Source organism: Girardinichthys multiradiatus, chromosome 12 (assembly GCF_021462225.1).
Source record: "Girardinichthys multiradiatus isolate DD_20200921_A chromosome 12, DD_fGirMul_XY1, whole genome shotgun sequence".
NCBI lineage: Eukaryota > Metazoa > Chordata > Actinopteri > Cyprinodontiformes > Goodeidae > Girardinichthys > Girardinichthys multiradiatus.
The window spans coordinates 23,548,695-23,567,541 of record NC_061805.1 but is presented as its reverse complement, the minus strand read 5'-3'; the positions used below and the strand labels follow the sequence as shown (position 1 = coordinate 23,567,541).

Below are 18,847 nucleotides of genomic sequence, written 5' to 3'. Positions count from 1 at the left end.
GGTACCATCACAGAAGACCGTTTGAAAGCAAAAAACAAAACAAAGCAATGCGCACCAACACGCCGAGGCGACCATCTGCGGCGCCATCTTGAAGCAGAGTAAAACGAAACATTTCCCTGCTTAAGAAACCTTATGCTCACAAAGAACAACTGTGTTATGTCTTCGGCTCCCTTGAAGCTAAAAAATAATTTTAACTGATAGACGTTTTTTGGAAGATGATGAGAATTCTGTCCTCTTCACCTATTTTGTTTCACAAAGCTCAGCCACTTCTCCTGCAAAGGATCTTTGAAGAGAGTAAAAACGCTCATTCCATCCTTTTTTCTTTTGTTTACAATAAGTAGCCACCGATCTTTTCAACATATTGTCATTAGAAAACAAAGGATTTTCTGTTTACCACAACAGCAGATGTGGTTTACGGTTCCAAATAACTTATCCATATATGATAGTGCCTTTCTGTTTTAAAGAGGCATGGTCCTAAAGATGCTTTTTGGTATCAGAAAAGTGCATTTTAACCTGTTAAGTCCTAAGAGGTTTTAGAGCATTTTCCGCCTGAAATTGCATACCTTAAATAAATCAAGTATAGCTCCACTGTTATAAGGTCTACATGCAAACGTTTGGTACTTGTGGTACTTGCGTAATGGTAAGACATAAAATAATATTTTTCCAGTGGAACCACTATTGTAACTGTTACTACGTCTGATTTAATTGTGATTAAACAAAGAAAAAAATAAAAATGTTTGAGCCTCGCCAAACGTTTTTTGTAAATGAAAATTTCCTAGGAATTCCTAGGAGAACCCCCAGGTTGCATTCATCCACATCTTCACTATAACTGCAGCAAATTTGGACTGAATAAGTTGAGGCGTATATGTTCCACAAAAGCTTTAGAGGGCAATGTGCCAGGCGGAAATGTCAGTTAGCCAAAGGGTGCCAAAACTTTCCCAAATGTGTTTTTCACCTCATAAAAAGGAAATAAAAGGGACTCTGGTAAAATAAAAGTGCTAATTTCCATTGTTGGAGTCCTTCTGCATATGACATATGACATAGCCTTTGGTTATGACATTTACTCTGTGTATCATCAAAATGTACATTTGCAAACATAACTGGAAGCTAACGGAGTAGCGCGCAAGTTAGCAGCCGGCGGACAGCAACAAGCAGACTGTAATATGTGAGCAACTTACATCACCAGAAGGTGCTAGAAAGACAAGTTATGCCTTGTTAGAAAGGTGAGTGTCTCTAGTTTGTTATGATATGTGATGTGGCGGTGCTGCAAAGAGAAAGGTGTTTTTTGTACCGTTTTGTTTAAAGAGTCAGCAATGACTGAGGGACCTTAAAACGTCATTGCCTGTGTTTAAGTTGCTGTAAAACTAAAAGGTATTTGTGCAAAACTCATTTCAGGAATTGTTTTGTGAAGATTAAGCCTCCTCTTGCGATACATTTCAGGAAAAAAAAATTGGTTTAGTTTTACCTTGGCCGCCAAAAATGGGCGTGGCCTAGCGGGTTTAAGAGGTCAAAGTTACTGCTTTAAAAAAAAACACAGATATGTTACTTATGATTTATTTTATAGACCTGACAATTTTCTGTCTGTAAACTATATTTGCTCTCTATATTGGATATTTACACACTTTGTTACTAGCAACCTGTTACAAAGCTCCCATTTGTTTCATTTCTAAATCTATGAAAAATGTAAAACATTAAATACAGGTTATGACAGGTTAAAAATTGTGTTTTAACATCAGCAAGATAAGTCACTTCAACTATTTTTCTTCACCTGCCCACTTTAATTTTTATTTAAGCACAAGCCCCTCAATATCTGATGTGATTAAATACATGATTAAATACATGATGGACAAAAACCTTGTGGAACCTGTGATGTGGGGTTCTGTACACTAGAGGTAAGTTCTAATCAGTTTTAGACCATATATTACATAAAGACCAGATTTTTAGACGGGCTTTATCTTTAAAAGCTCGTACTCGCACTCGTACTCGTACTCGCACTCGTACTCGTACTCGCACTCGTACTCGTACTCGCACTCGCACTCGCACTCGTACTCGTACTCGCACTCGCACTCGCGCTCGCACTCGTACTCGTACTCGCGCTCGCACTCGTACTCGCACTCGCACTCGTACTCGTCGTCTTTTGCTTTATCCGGGACCGGGTCGTGGGGGCAGCAGACTCAGCAGAGACGCCCAGACATCCCTCTCCCCAGACACCTCCTCCAGCTCCTCCGGGGGGAGCCCAAGGCGTTCCCAGGCCAGCCGAGAGACATAGTCCCTCCAGCATGTCCTGGGCCGTCCCCTGGGCCTCCTCCCGGTGGGACGTGCCTGGAACACCTCCTGAGGAAGGCGTCCAGGAGGCATCCGGTATAGATGCCCACCTTAACTGGCTCCTCTCGATGTGGAGGAGCAGCGGCTCTACTCCGAGCCCCTCCCGGATGGCCGAGCGCCTCACCCTATCTCTAAGGGAGAGCCTTGCCACCCTACGGAGGAAGCTCAATTCAGGCGTTTGTATTTGGGATCTCGTTTTTTCGGTCATGACCCAAAGTTCATGGCCATAGGTGAGGGTAGGAACGTAGACTGACAGGTAAATCGAGAGCTTCGCTTTTTGGCTCAGCTCTCTCTTCACCACAACGGACCGGCACAGTGCCCCCATTACTGTGGCAGCCGCACCGATCCGTCTGTCGATCTCCCGCTCCATTCTTCCCTCACTCGTGAACAAGACCCCGAGATACTTAAACTCCTCCACTTGAGGCAGGAACTCCCCTCCAACCTGAAGAGGAAAAGCCACCCTTTTCCGGTCGAGAACCATGGCCTCGGACTTGGAGGAGCTGATCCTCATCCCAGCCGCTTCACACTGCGAACCGCCCCAGCACATGCTGTAGGTCTTGGCTTTAAAAACTATGCAACATAATTTAAAGCAATGCTTTACTTGTTAAATATGGTTAAATATATCTTAAATGTCTGGCAATGGCTATAACAAAATATTTAGCAGGATTATATTTGTTTTTTGTTTATGCATTCAGCAGACACTTGTATCCAAAGCGACTTACAAATGTGGATATAACATTACGGTTTATATTAAAGTTTGCTTCACCTTACCTTGTAAAATGAGTTTTCCATTTCTGTATGGCTTCATGTTCCTTCATGGTCACCCTGTTTCCCAGCTGGGAGCTGTCCACAGCACTCACTTCAGCAGTGGAATCTCTGCCCTGAGAGGATATTTTAACAAGCAAAAAATGCCCTCTCCTGGGCTCTGCTGAAACATCAAAGGAGCAAAAGCAGTCGAGAATAACTTACCCCAAAGTATCTTGGAAAACTGTTGACTTATACTTGCCCTAGAAGGTTTGAGTTTATGTGTTCAACTCTTTCTAGGCAGGTGAAGGGAAAGAGATATGTCCTACTTAGTTTCAGCAACAGAAATGATGATTTCTGGGCATTCATAATTGAGAAGCATAGCTGTGCAGAAAAATTGTGACATAAAATCATTGCATGATTAGTCCCTTTTATTAAAGCAGAAAACATTCAAGTAATTAAAATAACATAACGTGGAATATTTTGAATATTTATTTGTTGTTGTTTTAAGTTTATCACAAAAGCTGAACAAAAGTGTAGAATATACATGTAGACGGTTGAATTTAGGTGTACTTTTCCAGCTCTTATTCCACCGAGTATTGTAGTCTTCTGCTGTTTCACACCATGACTGTCTGGGATTTTCACAACCACTTTTTCTTTCTGTTCCTGCAGGTGTCTTTCACTTTAATTCTTAGAAAGATAGTCTTTTGAAACATGAATTTCCAGCATATCTACAAACTTTTCATTTCATAATTCCTAACTTTTCCATTCTAAGGTTTTGTCTCCATTCTGGACATCTGAGTACAAAAAATTTATCTCAGGTTTCACAACTCTTGAAACAACACGATGCTAATGTTGGGCTCCATAAAGTAAAGGGTTATTTAAGTTAAATCTGCTCTATTTCAAAATCTATTACGCATAGATTTATCTGAGATTTGTAGATTTGTAGCTGGACTGAATCACCCAACACTAATAACAGTTAGTGATCTGCGGCAACAAGAAAAGACATTTCAAAACTTTAACCACAGATTCAATGTAAACTCCTGATGTAGATCATCTAGAGGCCAAACATAACTGCAACATTGTCCTTTTCAAAACTATTTTAACGAATGCTGGAGCTTCTGTCAGTAACTCAAAAGCAAAAATGATCAATGAGACTTTGCAGAAAACATAACTCTGATGCATGCAATAATATATAAAAACACAACTATTTTTCTACATTACATTTTATTTTTTCCATACTTATTCACTATTGGAAAATGAAAAAAATCTAATTTCACACTTTTCCCAATTTTTCAGTGATATGTAGGAACCCTGAACTTCAGAGACTATTTCTTATTCTTCCACTATGATGTCTGTTGCAGAATGAAAGTTTTGTTTGACCTTTTCACTTCCATGTCAAACATTTTATGTAACTGCAGTCCTACTAATTCTTACTTATGTAAATATATTTAATAACAGAAATTTGTTTTCTTTCATTTTTGTCGGTCTCCAGAGCACCCCTGGTCCTTGTGGATTTGGACTACGGACCTGCCCAATGCTGGCACCGATGCAGATATCTCTTTTCAGGTTTATGGAGAGAAGGGCAAATCAGACGAGATTAGACTGGACAACAAGTCTGACAACTTTGAACAGGGTCAGGTTGACAGGTTCATGGTAAGTATGAGATAATTTAACAATAAATAGATTTAAATTTGCAAGACAGGTGACAGATAATGTTATTATCCTACAGGTTGAGCTGCCTGATTTGGGAAAATTGACCAAACTCCGTATCTGGCAAGAGAAGGGAAGTCCTTTTGCAGGATGGCATTTGAGCAAGGTGATATTTTTCAAATCTAATTATCCAGCTCATTTTATAGCATTTCTGAACATTAATGTATGTTTGTATCTTATTTTTATGATAAGATTTTCTGTTTTAGTCCATATCTTTTCAAGGATGAGCAACATCTTAAGCATCATACCCTAAAAAGATACCTTATGGCCCTAGTATTTATCTCTTTTATTATTTCTAAATTACTCTACTCGCCTATTGCACTGTTCAGTTGATATTTCAACCCACATGTATTAGGGTTGTCACAATACAAAAATTTCAAACTAGATACGGATACCTAAAAAATACTTGACAACACGGCAACATTTTCTGAAAGCATCGTTCTTTTTAGTTAGACAATATTTTAACCTCCTTAGTCAGAGCAAAACAAATAACTAGGGGACAGTTCACCCCTTGTTTAAAAAAGTATATAATTTAAAAGTGTCCCTTTGCTTTTTGGCAAAATAGTAGACAGATAGAAGATAACAGTATAGGTGTTAATATCCTTTATGGAAGTGTGCACCTTTGATTAAGTTCTGCAATTATTTTATTTTTCTCTTATAATTCCTCATCTTTAGTGTGTCACTGTGTGTCACCCTATCAATTTGCTTTTGACACAAATGTTTCCTATTGAGGGATCAATAAAGGATCATTCTAAATAGTGTTTCAAAATAAAGATGGATCTGGCGCATACAAAACATATTTTTTACAGTATAAACAATGATCTGGCTAATGCAACTGAATGTATGAGCATCCCTGTAACATTTCTGTCTTCCTGGTACTTTCTCATGACATTTTCTTCAGTGATCATCTACAGCATCAGGGAAAGTTGCTACAGGTTCTTACTTTTTCTCCCGTAATTGTAAGCTTCAATCTGGCGTCAACATAATGTGTCATTATTAGCCACATTAGCATCCAATGCATTTACAACTAAAGGAGGGGTAATAGAGAGGGGGTACAGGTTTGTTTTGTTGCTTCCCTATTTAGCAGCTGATTGAGCCGTCAGCTGTTTAACATTTTCTAGCGTTAATTGGTACCGCACCAGCACAGAGAGCGTTATGTGATGCAGAACTGCACACCTGGAAGTGGATGTTGAGTTGTCTGTATCCGTGAAGCAAATATTTAAACAGACTGCGCTAGCGTTTGTCTTCTGGGAGGTTTACTACTTCCGTGTTGCAGATACAGGACCTTTGCCAACCATTTGCTCTCTAATATCAGTGTCATAGCATTAGCTTGTAGCGTTAGAGCAACTAGCATGTGTCATCGTTTTGCATTTCCTCTCAGTCTGACTCCGTGAAGTACGTCTGAAAAACGTTCGTTTTTTTTCTGGCTGTACTGTTCAGAAAGAATTTACTTCAGCTTTTTTCTTAACTGCGTGTTCAACTGATCTTTAAAGAAGACTTCACTTGATTTAACACAATCACACCAAGTTTCATTAAATGCAAGCTTGTACTCGTCGTCTTTGGCTTTATCTGGGACCAGGTCTCAGGGGGCAGCGCACTTAGTAGAGATGCTCCTCCAGCTCCTCTGGGGGGAGCCCAAGGTGTTCCAAGGCCAGCCGAGAAATATAGTCCCCTGGGACTCCTCCTGGTGGGATTTGCCCGGAATATCTCCCGGGGAAGGTGGCCTGTAGGCATCTGATACAGATGCCAGAGCCACCTCAACGGACTCCTCTCGATGTAGAGGAGCAGTGGCTCTGCTTAGAGCTCCTCCCGGATGACCAAGCTCCTCACCCTATCTCTAAGGAAGTGCCCGGACACCTTGCAGAGGAAGCTCATTTCAGCTGCTTTTATATGGGATCTCGTTCTTTTGGCCGTGACCCAAATTTCATGGCCATAGGCGAGGGTAGGAACGTAGACGGACCGGTAAATTGACAGCTTCGCTTTCAGCTCAGTTCTCTCTTCACTACAACAGATCACAGTAGCGTCCTCATATTTGCTGCGGCCACACCGATTCGTCTGTCGATTCACGCTCCATTTTCCCCTCACTCGTGAACAAGACCCCGAGATACTTGAACTCCTCCATTTGAGGCAGGACCTCCCCTCCAACCTGAAGAGGAGAAGCCAGCATTTCTGGTCAAGAACCAAGGCCATGGACTTGGAGGAGCTGATCTTTATCCCAGCTGCTTCACACTTGGCTGTGAACCGCCCCAGTGCATGCTGTAGGTCTTGGGTAGAAGAGGCCAGCAGGACCACGTCATCTGCAAAAAGAAGAAGCAAAATCCACTGATCCCCAAACCAGACCTCTTCTGGCCCTTGGCTGCGCATAGAAATCCTGTCCATGAAAGTTATGAACAGGACTGGTGATAAAGGACAGCTGACTTAGTGTTGGCAATGCGAACCAAACTCCTGCTACACTTGTACAGAGAGCGCCCCCACAGAGCATTGAATGCCTTCTACTGGTCAGGTCCACAAAACACACGTGGTCCGGTTGGGCAAACTCCCACAAACCCTCGAGAACCCTGTAGAGGATGTAGAGTTCATCTAGTGTTCCACTACCGGGAAAAAACCACACTCCTCCTGCTGGAGCCAAGGTTAGACTATCAAAAGCCAGACTCTCCTTTCCAACACCCTGGCTTAGGCCCAAATTCAAGCTATATTGAATAAAACAGAAAAGAGTAGATTAACATAAGATGTATGCATACAAATGACCTTTTTCACTCCACTGGAATCAGTGTCACTCGCAGGTGTATGAGCCAGCTCAACAAATGAAAAAGGTGACTGATCTTAGCATTATGCAGTCTGATAAATGTGTCTATCTGATGACTAAAGTGGGGGTGTGGCCAAGTCTACTAGCTGTAACACCCATTGTGGTGTTTAGTGTCTCGTCCTGCGCTCCGACACTCAAAGCTGTCATTGATTCTGCATCAGATGTTCAGGCCCTCCTCCTATTCTCCCAGCAGTCAACTTCTATAGATAACCTTCTGCTTATCTGCTGCACAGTCATGCTTTTTCCGGTAGTCTGAATGTAGAAGAATTTCTACCTCTACTCGTGTCTGTTTATCCTTAAACACTCTTAGAAGATATGTTCATCAGTAAGCTTAAATTATATCACATAGAGAACGGAAAATGCCTCATCTCACTAAGAGCAGAGCTAACTTCCTCATCCTTGCAACCACTCACTAAAAGCAGTATAGACACAGTCACAAAGTCTTTTCATGTCTTAAAAAATAATCAAAACTAAATAGCATGCTGAAACTTACTAAACTATAAAAGCTAGCATAAACTTTAGCTAATAAAAACTTTTTACTCTACAGTACTTGCCATGTTAGCAGAGTTTAAAACTTCAGCAGCAGCTCACTGTTTTGGTCAGGGTCAGGCTGCAGGGAGGGGAAGAGCTGAGTGTCTCTGTTGTTGCAGCCGAAAGAAACCTGACAATTGGGGCAAATGTGCATGGGTAATTTTAACGCAAATGAGTATCGATGAATAAATTATTTTTTTAGCACTGAATATATTGAACCATCAATAATATTGACAATCTCTATGTGTATACCCTATTTTAAACTATAGCAACAAAGCTCAGTCTAATTTATTTTAGGCGACTTTGATGAAGACATTAACAAAGGAGAAGTACACATTTCCATGTGAGCGGTGGCTGGACATTAACGAAGATGACAACGAAGTTGTGAGGGAGCTTCCTGCCTGTGGAGAGCTGATTGCTGAGCCACTGCCTGGCATGTCTTTACACAAATACAAACACATACAAAAAACTGCTTATTTATACAATTTTTTTAATGATCATCAGTGATGTTCTGTTCTGCAGTGCTTAAATACCGGCTGACAGTCTGCACGGGTAATGTTGGCGGTAGCGGCACAGATGCATCCATATTCATCAACCTTATTGGAGACCAGGGGGACACAGGAGAGCGGCAGCTGATCAACTGCAAAAACAACGTCAACAAGTTTGAGAAAGGAAACGTGGGTACATTCTACAAATCATTTAGAGATTAAATCATTACAAAATGTCAAACAATCTGCATAAAAGGGTCACACTGAGCCTAAATAAGGGGTCTGCGGCTCCGGACCTGCGCATGGCTCCTTAGGCCCTCCACAGTGGCTCGTCATAATTTTGGGCTAACACTGTGTAAAACTGAGCAGCGTGTTTTTGGTATACATTTTAGTAAAGGCAATTTTTCTGTGTGGTTTGGGTCAGTACCTACATAGAAACTCCACAAGAGAGTGAGACTAGTGGAATAAGCAATATATTTTAGGCTCCAAACCAGAAGCATAGAATTTTCAGTAAAATAAAATGCTTGTGTTTGTTTTGTTTTAATCAGATATATTGATTGCGATTTTGATGTTAAATTAATACAACTAAATAACATTGTTTTGCTTGTCTCTAGGATTTTACTTAAGTGAACATAAACACAAAATAGATGAATAAAATAAGTTGTATTTGATAAAAGCAAGCTCTTAACACTGATTCAGCATTTTAACAACTTGAGGCAAGTGCTTTCATTGTTATTCTGTTTTTTAATTTAGCTGTAAAACACATACATCTTATATGGTAATTATTAGGGGTGTATCAGTACACAAATTTCTTACCCAAAATATTCGGTACAGCCTTTTGGATTCGGTAGGCATGCATACCAAACAAATACATGCAGAATATTCAAATGCAGCCTACAACGCTGCAGTGCATCGCCTAACACAATGCGACATCAAAACAAAACAGGGAGGACTCCCAGCCATCTCTGAAGCCTGTTATAGGTTTTTCCTGCAGCTACAGTGACTATGATTAAAGAAATGTGGACCAAACCTAAATGTTAGGTCAGCGTTTTTCAACAGCAGTAAGGTACACACATTAACTTGATCTACACTAAACTGAACTACTTACCCGAAACAGCGTCAAGCAGGATGAAAACCTTACAGATGCTGGAGAAAAATCAGCTGATGTCCAAACAGCCATCTGACGCGTCCAATGGTGTATGGTGAATCCAGCGCCATAGAAAGAGAGAGTTACGACACTCTTTGAACTCGCCGATAGGCGGTCACGTGGTTCATGTAGCTCTCAATAGTTCCAAACTTCTCAGCAGTGTCAGTCAGTTTAAACAGATTCAACCCCCAGTTGGTCATGGCTGATGGCCACTCACACTGAGACTGGTTCTGCTGGAGGTTTCTTGCAGTTTAAAGGGAGTTTTCCTCTCCACTGTCGCTACATGCATGCTTAGTATGCGAATGCTGCAAAGTCAATGCAAGTGGCTGTCTACTGTCACTACATGCTCATCCAGGAGGAGTGAATGCTGCAAGTCCCTGCAAGTCGATGCAATCTGCTGGGTTTCCTTAGATAGAAAAACCTTTTAATCAGTTTGAATAATAAACTCAATAACTGCACTGTTTGATAGTTAGGATTAATTGGCATGTATGTACCTGACTTGAAATCTGAAAGATTCAATTGAATTGACTTTGTAAAGTGCCTTGAGATGACATGTGTTGTGAATTGGCGCTATATGAAAACAATTGAATTCAATTGAATTGAATTGATTACCGTTGACCAAATAAAAAAAAATATATATATATATATATATTAAAATCATTTTTTACTAAAAGCCAGGACAAAAATGGCTCTTTGTATTGAAATGGTCGCTGCCGCTTGTCTTAAATAAACCACAGAAACGTTAACCAGTTGCAGAAATTGTCTGTCCTATACTATTGCTCATTTGAATGATTTATAGTTTAATAATTTGTTAAAAAATAATAAAATCCATCCACATTATGTTGCTGTTGTGTTGTCCTTCCAGATGGATGAGTTTATAGTTGAGGCGGTGACCATTGGGCAGATACGCAGGTTGAGGATTGGACATGATGGAAAAGGCGGCAGCTGCGGCTGGTTTCTCGACAAAGTGATTGTAAGGGAAGAAGGAAAGGCAGAAGCCAAAGCTCTAGAATTCCTCTGCAACAGGTAATATATAGTGTGTGAATGTGTGTATGAATGGGTAAATGACTGATTGTAGTATAAAGCTCTTCGGCGTTCTCAGACTTGATAAAGTGCTATACATATTCATGGATGGATAATTACGGTGCCTTGCAAAAGTGTTATTACGACTTAAACGTTTTACATACTGTCAGGTTACAACCACGAGTTTAAATGTGTTTTGTTGGGATTTTACTCAATAGGGCAATACAGGGTAGCAAAAAATTGTGAAGTGGAAGAAAAATTATACATGGTTTTCATATGTTTCGCAATTTATGGTGCATTTATATTTAGTCCACAAGTTATTAGTTATTTCCTGACATTGAACCTGCTTTTGGAGTATTTCACTAACAGCTTTGCATATCTAGAGACCAAAGTATTTGCCAGCACTTCTTTGCAAAAAAGTTATAGTAGATGGAGAGTGTGAAGAACAGTTTTTTGTTTTGGTCATCAGTCATTGCAGACCCTTGTGTGCACATTGTTTAACACTCCATGACGGTTTAATTTTAAGATAATGTGTAGAATGTACCCGTGTTTCTTTTCTCAAACTTGTTGACGTTGGTTTTGTCCAATCAGGTTGTTTTGACAGGGCCATTCTAATTTCAAGCTTTTATATCTTGTAATTTTGATGATTATGGCTTACAGGTAAAGAGAACCGAAATTTTGTGTCGTAGAAGTAGAATATTAGATCAATCAAAAAAAGATTTTTTTAAGCACAAATGTCAGGCTTCTGGAAAGTATGCCCATTTCTTTGCAACCAATACTGGGCTGGGCCTCCTCTTGCATGAAATACTGCATCAATGCACCGTGGCATAGAGGCAGTCAGCCTGTGCCACTGCAAAGGTGTAATGGAAGACCAGATTGCTTTGATAGCTGCCTTCAGGTAACATGCATTGTTGTGTCTGGTGTCTCTCATCTTCCTCTTGACAACAGCCCTGAGATTTTCTTGGGCTTCTATGGGGTCAGGGGGTTTGAACTAGGTTTTGCTACTTCTGGCAGTGTGGGCAAGTGCCAAGTCCACTGACTGTGGAAACTTCACACTGGACTTCAAGCAATACGGATTCTGGGCCTCTCCACTCTTCCTCCAGACTCTGGGACCTTGGTTTCCAAATGAAATGCAGAATTTACTTTTATTTGAAAACAGTACTTTGGACCATCGTGCATCAGTCCAGTTCCTTTTCTCCTTAGCCCAGGTTAGACGCTTCTGACATTGTCTCGGGTTCAGGAGTGGCTTGACACAAGGAATGCAACGTTTGAAGCCCATTTGTCTCTGTGTGGTGAGACTTGATGCACTGACTCCAGCCTCAGTCCAGTCCTTGAGAAGCTTCCCCACATTCTTATTCTTGAATGGATTTCGCTAGTGTTTGGATACAGCACTCTGTGAACAACGAGCTTCTATAGAAATGAACTTTTGTGGCTTACCCTCTTTGTGGAGAGGGTCAATGACTCTGTTAAGTCAGCAGTCTTCCCTATGATTGTGTAGCCTATGACCCAGACTGAGAGACCATTTAAAACCTCAGGAAACCTTTGCAGATGTTTTGAGTAAATTAGCTGATTAGGGTGTGACACTATGAGTCTCCAATAATGAACTTTTTCAGAGTATTCTAATTTTCTGAGACACTGAATTTTGGGTTTTCAGTATCTGTAAGGCACAATCATAAGATTACAAGAAACAAAGGCTTGAAATATATCACTTTATGTGCAATAATTCTATATGTTGGACCATTTGTTCGCTACTATACCTCCCAGTGTCACCTGCTACTATGCACCCCAGTATGGTCTGCTACCACAACTCCCAGTAGGAATTGCAGCTGATAGGAAGGGGCGTTGCAGCTCTGATGTCACAGTGGGCTATATAAAGGCACGGAAGACGCCCCACCTTTGCTTTTCTCCCGCTGGAAACCACGCAACGGATGCGCATCATTCCGGAGAAGAAACCACACGTGAGTTTTCATTAATGCTCCTCACTGGCCAAACTCATGAGAAGAGTTTTCTGGGATAAGAAGACCAGTAGACTTTACTTTACCAATCGAAGGCGTGGATTTAACACGTAACCCAAGAAAAACCCACGGAGGTTTTCCAAGGAGACGAAATCTTCCTCTTTGGTTTTGTTCCAGTCAACTGCTGATGGTCCGTCATATTTTTCCCCTTTTGCCAAAGGAGGAAGGCCGGCCGTCTTTGAGTTTGTTACGGATGCGTAATAAACTCCCCCCTCTCCTCTGCTCCAGAGCAGACACCACCAAGTAATCCCGTTATGTTTTTATTTCTATTAGAAATAGCTTGGGCAGAATAGAGTAGAATTTTAGAGCGATTTAGAATCGCCATTTATAGTCCGATGTGTTCAAAGTTGTATCTGCATGCCATGTCTTATTGAAACTTTGATTGTTGTTGTACTCTGAAAGCCACCGCGCTTTGAAGCTGTGCGTGTCTCACTGTGTTTGAACACCTGAGCGCAGACTCAGGTGAACTTAAAGTTGGACTGCTAGAACCTCATGGTGGAACACTCACTGTTTCATTGTCTTCACTCTTAGTGTTTTTTCACTGGTTGCCGCCTAAAAGTTTTATGACCCTTTGTGTTTCACTGAGCTCCAACTTTGGGGGTTTTATGACTGCAGTCTGGTGGAGGCTGCTCCCAAAGCTTCGCTCAGCACCATATTTTCCCTTGTTTTTGCCATAACTGCTGGTTTGACTTTCATAGACACTCAATGTTGTTTTATCTTGTTTAGTTAGTTATTCTATCCCTTTTGTGTAGAATGTTTGCATGCTTGATTAGGTGAAGATTATTGAATCAGAATAGCGAGGTGTATCAGGGCTGTTGATTTAATAGATATTCACGTAGATAAAGAGAAAGCGTTTGTGTGTATTTTGAGCAAGAGTGATTTGTCAGTCAAAATAAGGTAAATGTTCCCCCACCTTCGGTGAAGCAGTTGATTAAACAGTGACATCAAGTAACAGTTATCAATTATTACTGAGAATTTAATAATTGTAATTATCAAGGGCCTTGAGCCATAATTACAACACCAGAGGACATCATGATTTTGATTCTTAAGTAATGAAATTCTTTTTTTTTTCAAATTATGATTTTAAATTATAATTCTTGATAAATATGAATTAATCAACAATCATAATTCTTACATACATAATATATGAGTGTCACTTTCTGAGGTGACTGGCAAAAAATATTGCACTTTTACACAATATTCTACTTTTTTGAGATGTACATAAATAATAGAAATTAGTATGTGCAAATTTATATATATAAAGAGAGACTTTTATTGATCTCACAATGGAGAAACTGTCCTCTGCATTTAACCCATCCCTTAGGGAGCAGTGGGCTGCCATTGTACGGCGACCTGGGAGCATTGAGGGGCTAAGTGTCTTACTCCGGGATCTGGAGTGGCATAATTAGGATTAATTGGAATGTGGCAGGATGTGGGGTTCGAACCAGGGTACTTGTGGCCTCTCTGGGATGCAAATTCCCTCCACTCTAACCACTAGGCCACCACTCCCCTAGATAGTAATTATGGCGGTGTTCAGAATGTGTAGAATTTGCATTAACAGGCAGTAGTGGGATACATACTCTAACATGGCTGCTTAGAGGCCGATTCACTGCATTAGTCTTTCAGGGGCGAACACATAAATATGATTTGTTCCAAATCCTTCTATTGTAGCTCTGACTGTAAGTTAAGGGGTGTTGTCCTGCTCGAAGGTGGTCTTTTGTTGGTGCTCCTTCCTGAGAGTCTTCCGGCCTTCCTCATGAACTCTTTTTTTCTCTTTGCTCCTGCCCTCCTACTGAGTCCCCTCCGCCCGCTCAGTTCTGGTAGTTTTTTGTTTTGGTTCTTGTCAGGGGGGCAGCCACAGACTTGCCCCCTTGGACCTGAGACAGACATGGATGGGATATGAGCCCCAGACATCCAAAGGGCCCCCTGAGCAGTGGAACCCCAGGAGGACCAGCCTGCAACTACCGCAACACCCAGAGAAGAGAAGAGCAGAGGAGAGCTCCAGGGGAACCACCCAGCAGTTACAGTGCAGAAGCCCCAAGGCGCTGCAGCTACAAGCCCACAGGCCCTGTCGGCAGCCATCTAAGGAAGCAGATCCAGCCATGAACCCAGAGACCTGAGACCTCGGGAAACATCACACCCCAGAAGAAGCCCAACAGAGCCAAGGGGCCTAGGCCCTGGCAATCAGCCACCAGGACTGAGCTGGCACACACCAAAGCACCCAGTCCTGGACACCGAGAACCACCAATATACTATTGGCCCACATTTGATGGGGTGGCTAAGCTGATCCAAGAGAGGGAGCAGCCCAAGACCAAACCTGACCCAAAATAGGCGTACACAGTTGCAGTCACACATTTAAATTCAATTCAATTCAATTTTATTTATATAGCACCAATTCACAACACATGTTGTCTCAAGGCACTTCACAACAGTCAGGTTCATACATTCCAATTAATCCTAACCATTGAACAGTGCAGTCGGAGTTAGCTTTTTATTCAAATTGGATAAAAAGTTTTTCTATCTAAGGAAACCCAGCAGATTGCATCCAGTCAGTGACTTGCAGCATTCCCTCCTCCTGGATGAGCATGTAGAGACAGTGGACAGTCATTGGCGTTGACTTTGCAGCAATCCCTCATACTGAGCATGCATGTAGCGACAGTGGAAAGGAAAAACTCCCTTTTAACAGGAAGAAACCTCCAGCAGAACCAGGCTCAGTGTGAGCGGCCATCTGCCACGACCGACTGGGGGTTAGAGAGAACAGAGCAGAGGCACAAAGAGAACAAAGAAGCACTGATCCAGGAGTACTTTCTATGGGAAGGAAAAGTAAATGTTAATGGATGTAGCTCCTTTAGTCGTTTCTTCTAGAAAGAAAGAACAGATAAACTTTGAGCCAGTTTTCAAGGTTAGAGTCTGAAAGAGAGCACATAGAGTTTGTTACCGTTAAGCTCAGTCAATCGCCATGTCTAGGAGAGAGAAAGGGTTAAACACTGAAAGACAGGGCCATGTGGATCATCTGTAGAGGGTGAGCATTAAGTTGTTGCCAGCAGAAGCTCGGACGATTCCCCCCTCCAGAAAGGTGTCACAGGTAGACACAGAGCCAGGCCAGGTGTACCTTCCACCCTCCACCCTCATGCGTACACATAAAACAATCACAACCACACACCCAACGTAAAGACACACAACAATGGATGTCATACATTCACCCACACTCCCCATACATACTCTATACTCCCAGGGCCAGGTACCGATACCCCAGAGAGGTTGAAATACTTTTGCCTGAGCATTATATAGGGGTATGTGTTTCTGATGATATGGATTCCACACTCCTATTTCCTTTAACCCTGAGACACACAAAAGTGGGATGCTGCCCTTGCTTGCTTGAGATCTTGTGGTGCTGTTGGAAAAACAAATCCCTACTTTTCACTCATTTGCTGAACCAATTTCTGCTCTAAATAGATTTGTCATTCATAAAATTAACATAGTAATGAAATGATGATGATGATGATGACCGAATTTATTTTTACAGAGACAATGTACAACATTTCATTGTCCTTAACAAAGGAAAATGCACGGTACCAGGTTATAGCAGTAAAAGCTAATTTCTACGTGTAGTCCCTGGGCAGGTTGTTGTTAACAATGGGAACAATTTAAAACCATAAAGAGATTTTTTTTACCAGAGAAGTAAGACAAAGCTTTTATTTAAAACAAAACAATGTCTGCAACTTTATTCTAAAGTATGACATAGGCATTAGGAGAGCCAAATTGTGCCAGAAAACATTAGTGACACATGAGAGGTGATGCACGAAGATTCATGCTGCTGATGTCTAATTCAGACACGACCATCTGTGACATGTCTCAGCAGAAGTGGAAAAACTGGTTGTGTTGACAAAGCTGATCCAGACGATCTATTTATTTATTTGATTTAGGATCATGCTAAAAACGTATATGTATTCATATTACAGTAGTTTGAGAAATGTAATAGATCCTATCTGACATCAACATTGTAACTGTGGTTTAAATTTAAAATTATTCCCATTTAATGTTATTAATAACTATAGCCCTTGATATTCGTTTGTATAATTTCTTACATTGTGCTGCTGTCTCATTAGTCTCTGATTAATAAAAACATTAAGAAGCAGCTGCTGCTTATTAAATGTTCTGTGTGCACAATAAGCAGTTATCAGAACCTGAGATGAGAAGTTTCATTCTCTTTATGTGCTGCTTTGTAGGTGGCTAGACCGCAACGAGGATGATGGACAGATCACCAGAGAATTAGTGCCGTTCTTAGATGGACAGCGCCTGTACAGTAAGTCGGATGAGGCCGTGCACTTATTGAGCATTTTATTATGTCGCTGAAATTCACATTGATGTTGTGTGTCAGATATCAGCTATCAGATCTCAGTGAAGACGGGCGACATTCCCGGAGGAAGCTCAGACTCCAATGTGTTTGTCAAGCTTTATGGAGACAAGGGAGACACCGGCAAGTTGCTGCTGGTGGATTCTACCAACAACTTGGGGAATTATTTTGAGACGGGCCGCATTGACATCTTCCCAGTGGAAACTTTTGATATTGGACAGGTTCTCCCATTTGGTGTTAATGAAAGTTATGCTCTTGTGATATTTTGAAGTCTTAGATACAACATTTTTAGACTAAAATAATTCTGCCTTTGTGGTACCTTAAGGTACCTGAGTGGTGCAACCCGTTTAAACTAGTCTCATTTTCTTGGTCATTTTCAGATCAACCGTCTGCTGATTGGTCACACTAATAAAGGCCTGCGTGCAGGTTGGTTCCTGGACAGCGTTCAAATTATGGTTCCAGTCCATGGAAAAAATTACATGTTCCCCAGTCACCGCTGGCTTTGCAAAGACGAGGCTGATGGGAAAACAGAGGTAGAGATTTACCCAAGCGAGATCCTGGACATTGAACAATGTAGGTGACACCCTTACCCAGTCATGTTTTTAATAAAAAAACTAAAATTTGTATCTCCAAGAGCGATGTTTTAATTGCCTGAATCACAAACAAATACAGGTCCTTCTCAAAATATTAGCATATTGTGATAAAGTTCATTATTTTCCATAATGTCATGATGAAAATTTAACATTCATATATTTTAGATTCATTGCACACTAACTGAAATATTTCAGGTCTTTTATTGTCTTAATACGGATGATTTTGGCATACAGCTCATGAAAACCCAAAATTCCTATCTCACAAAATTAGCATATCATTAAAAGGGTCTCTAAACGAGCTATGAACCTAATCATCTGAATCAACGAGTTAACTCTAAACACCTGCAAAAGATTCCTGAGGCCTTTAAAACTCTCAGCCTGGTTCATCACTCAAAACCCCAATCATGGGTAAGACTGCCGACCTGACTGCTGTCCAGAAGGCCACTATTGACACCCTCAAGCAAGAGGGTAAGACACAGAAAGAAATTTCTGAACAAATAGGCTGTTCCCAGAGTGCTGTATCAAGGCACCTCAGTGGGAAGTCTGTGGGAAGGAAAAAGTGTGGCAGAAAACGCTGCACAACGAGAAGAGGTGACCGGACCCTGAGGAAGATTGTGGAGAAGGGCCGATTCCAGACCTTGGAGGACCTGCGGAAGCAGTGGACTGAGTCTGGAGTAGAAACATCCAGAGCCACCGTGCACAGGTGTGTGCAGGAAATGGGCTACAGGTGCCGCATTACCCAGACCTGGGCTACAGAGAAGCAGCACTGGACTGTTGCTAAGTGGTCCAAAGTACTTTTTTCGGATGAAAGCAAATTCTGCATGTCATTCGGAAATCAAGGTGCCAGAGTCTGGAGGAAGACTGGGGAGAAGGAAATGCCAAAATGCCAGAAGTCCGGTGTCAAGTACCCACAGTCAGTGATGGTCTGGGGTGCCGTGTCAGCTGCTGGTGTTGGTCCACTGTGTTTTATCAAGGGCAGGGTCAATGCAGCTAGCTATCAGGAGATTTTGGAGCACTTCATGCTTCCATCTGCTGAAAAGCTTTATGGAGATGAAGATTTCATTTTTCAGCACGACCTGGCACCTGCTCACAGTGCCAAAACCAC

At 41.4% G+C, this 18,847-nt stretch overlaps 1 protein-coding gene across 4 annotated transcripts in view; it reads left to right on the top strand.

The window, feature by feature from the left end:
* Positions 1-18,847, top strand: part of loxhd1b (lipoxygenase homology PLAT domains 1b) — a 63,041-nt gene that overhangs the window by 17,216 nt on the left and 26,978 nt on the right. For all 4 annotated transcript variants that reach the window (XM_047380376.1, XM_047380377.1, XM_047380378.1 and 1 more), the window contains 8 exons: positions 4,565-4,725; positions 4,802-4,888; positions 8,417-8,552; positions 8,642-8,796; positions 10,620-10,780; positions 17,022-17,098; positions 17,174-17,370; positions 17,530-17,722. In XM_047380376.1, coding sequence (XP_047236332.1) covers positions 4,565-4,725; positions 4,802-4,888; positions 8,417-8,552; positions 8,642-8,796; positions 10,620-10,780; positions 17,022-17,098; positions 17,174-17,370; positions 17,530-17,722 — 1,167 coding nt within the window. The remainder of the gene's footprint in view (positions 1-4,564; positions 4,726-4,801; positions 4,889-8,416; positions 8,553-8,641; positions 8,797-10,619; positions 10,781-17,021; positions 17,099-17,173; positions 17,371-17,529; positions 17,723-18,847) is intronic.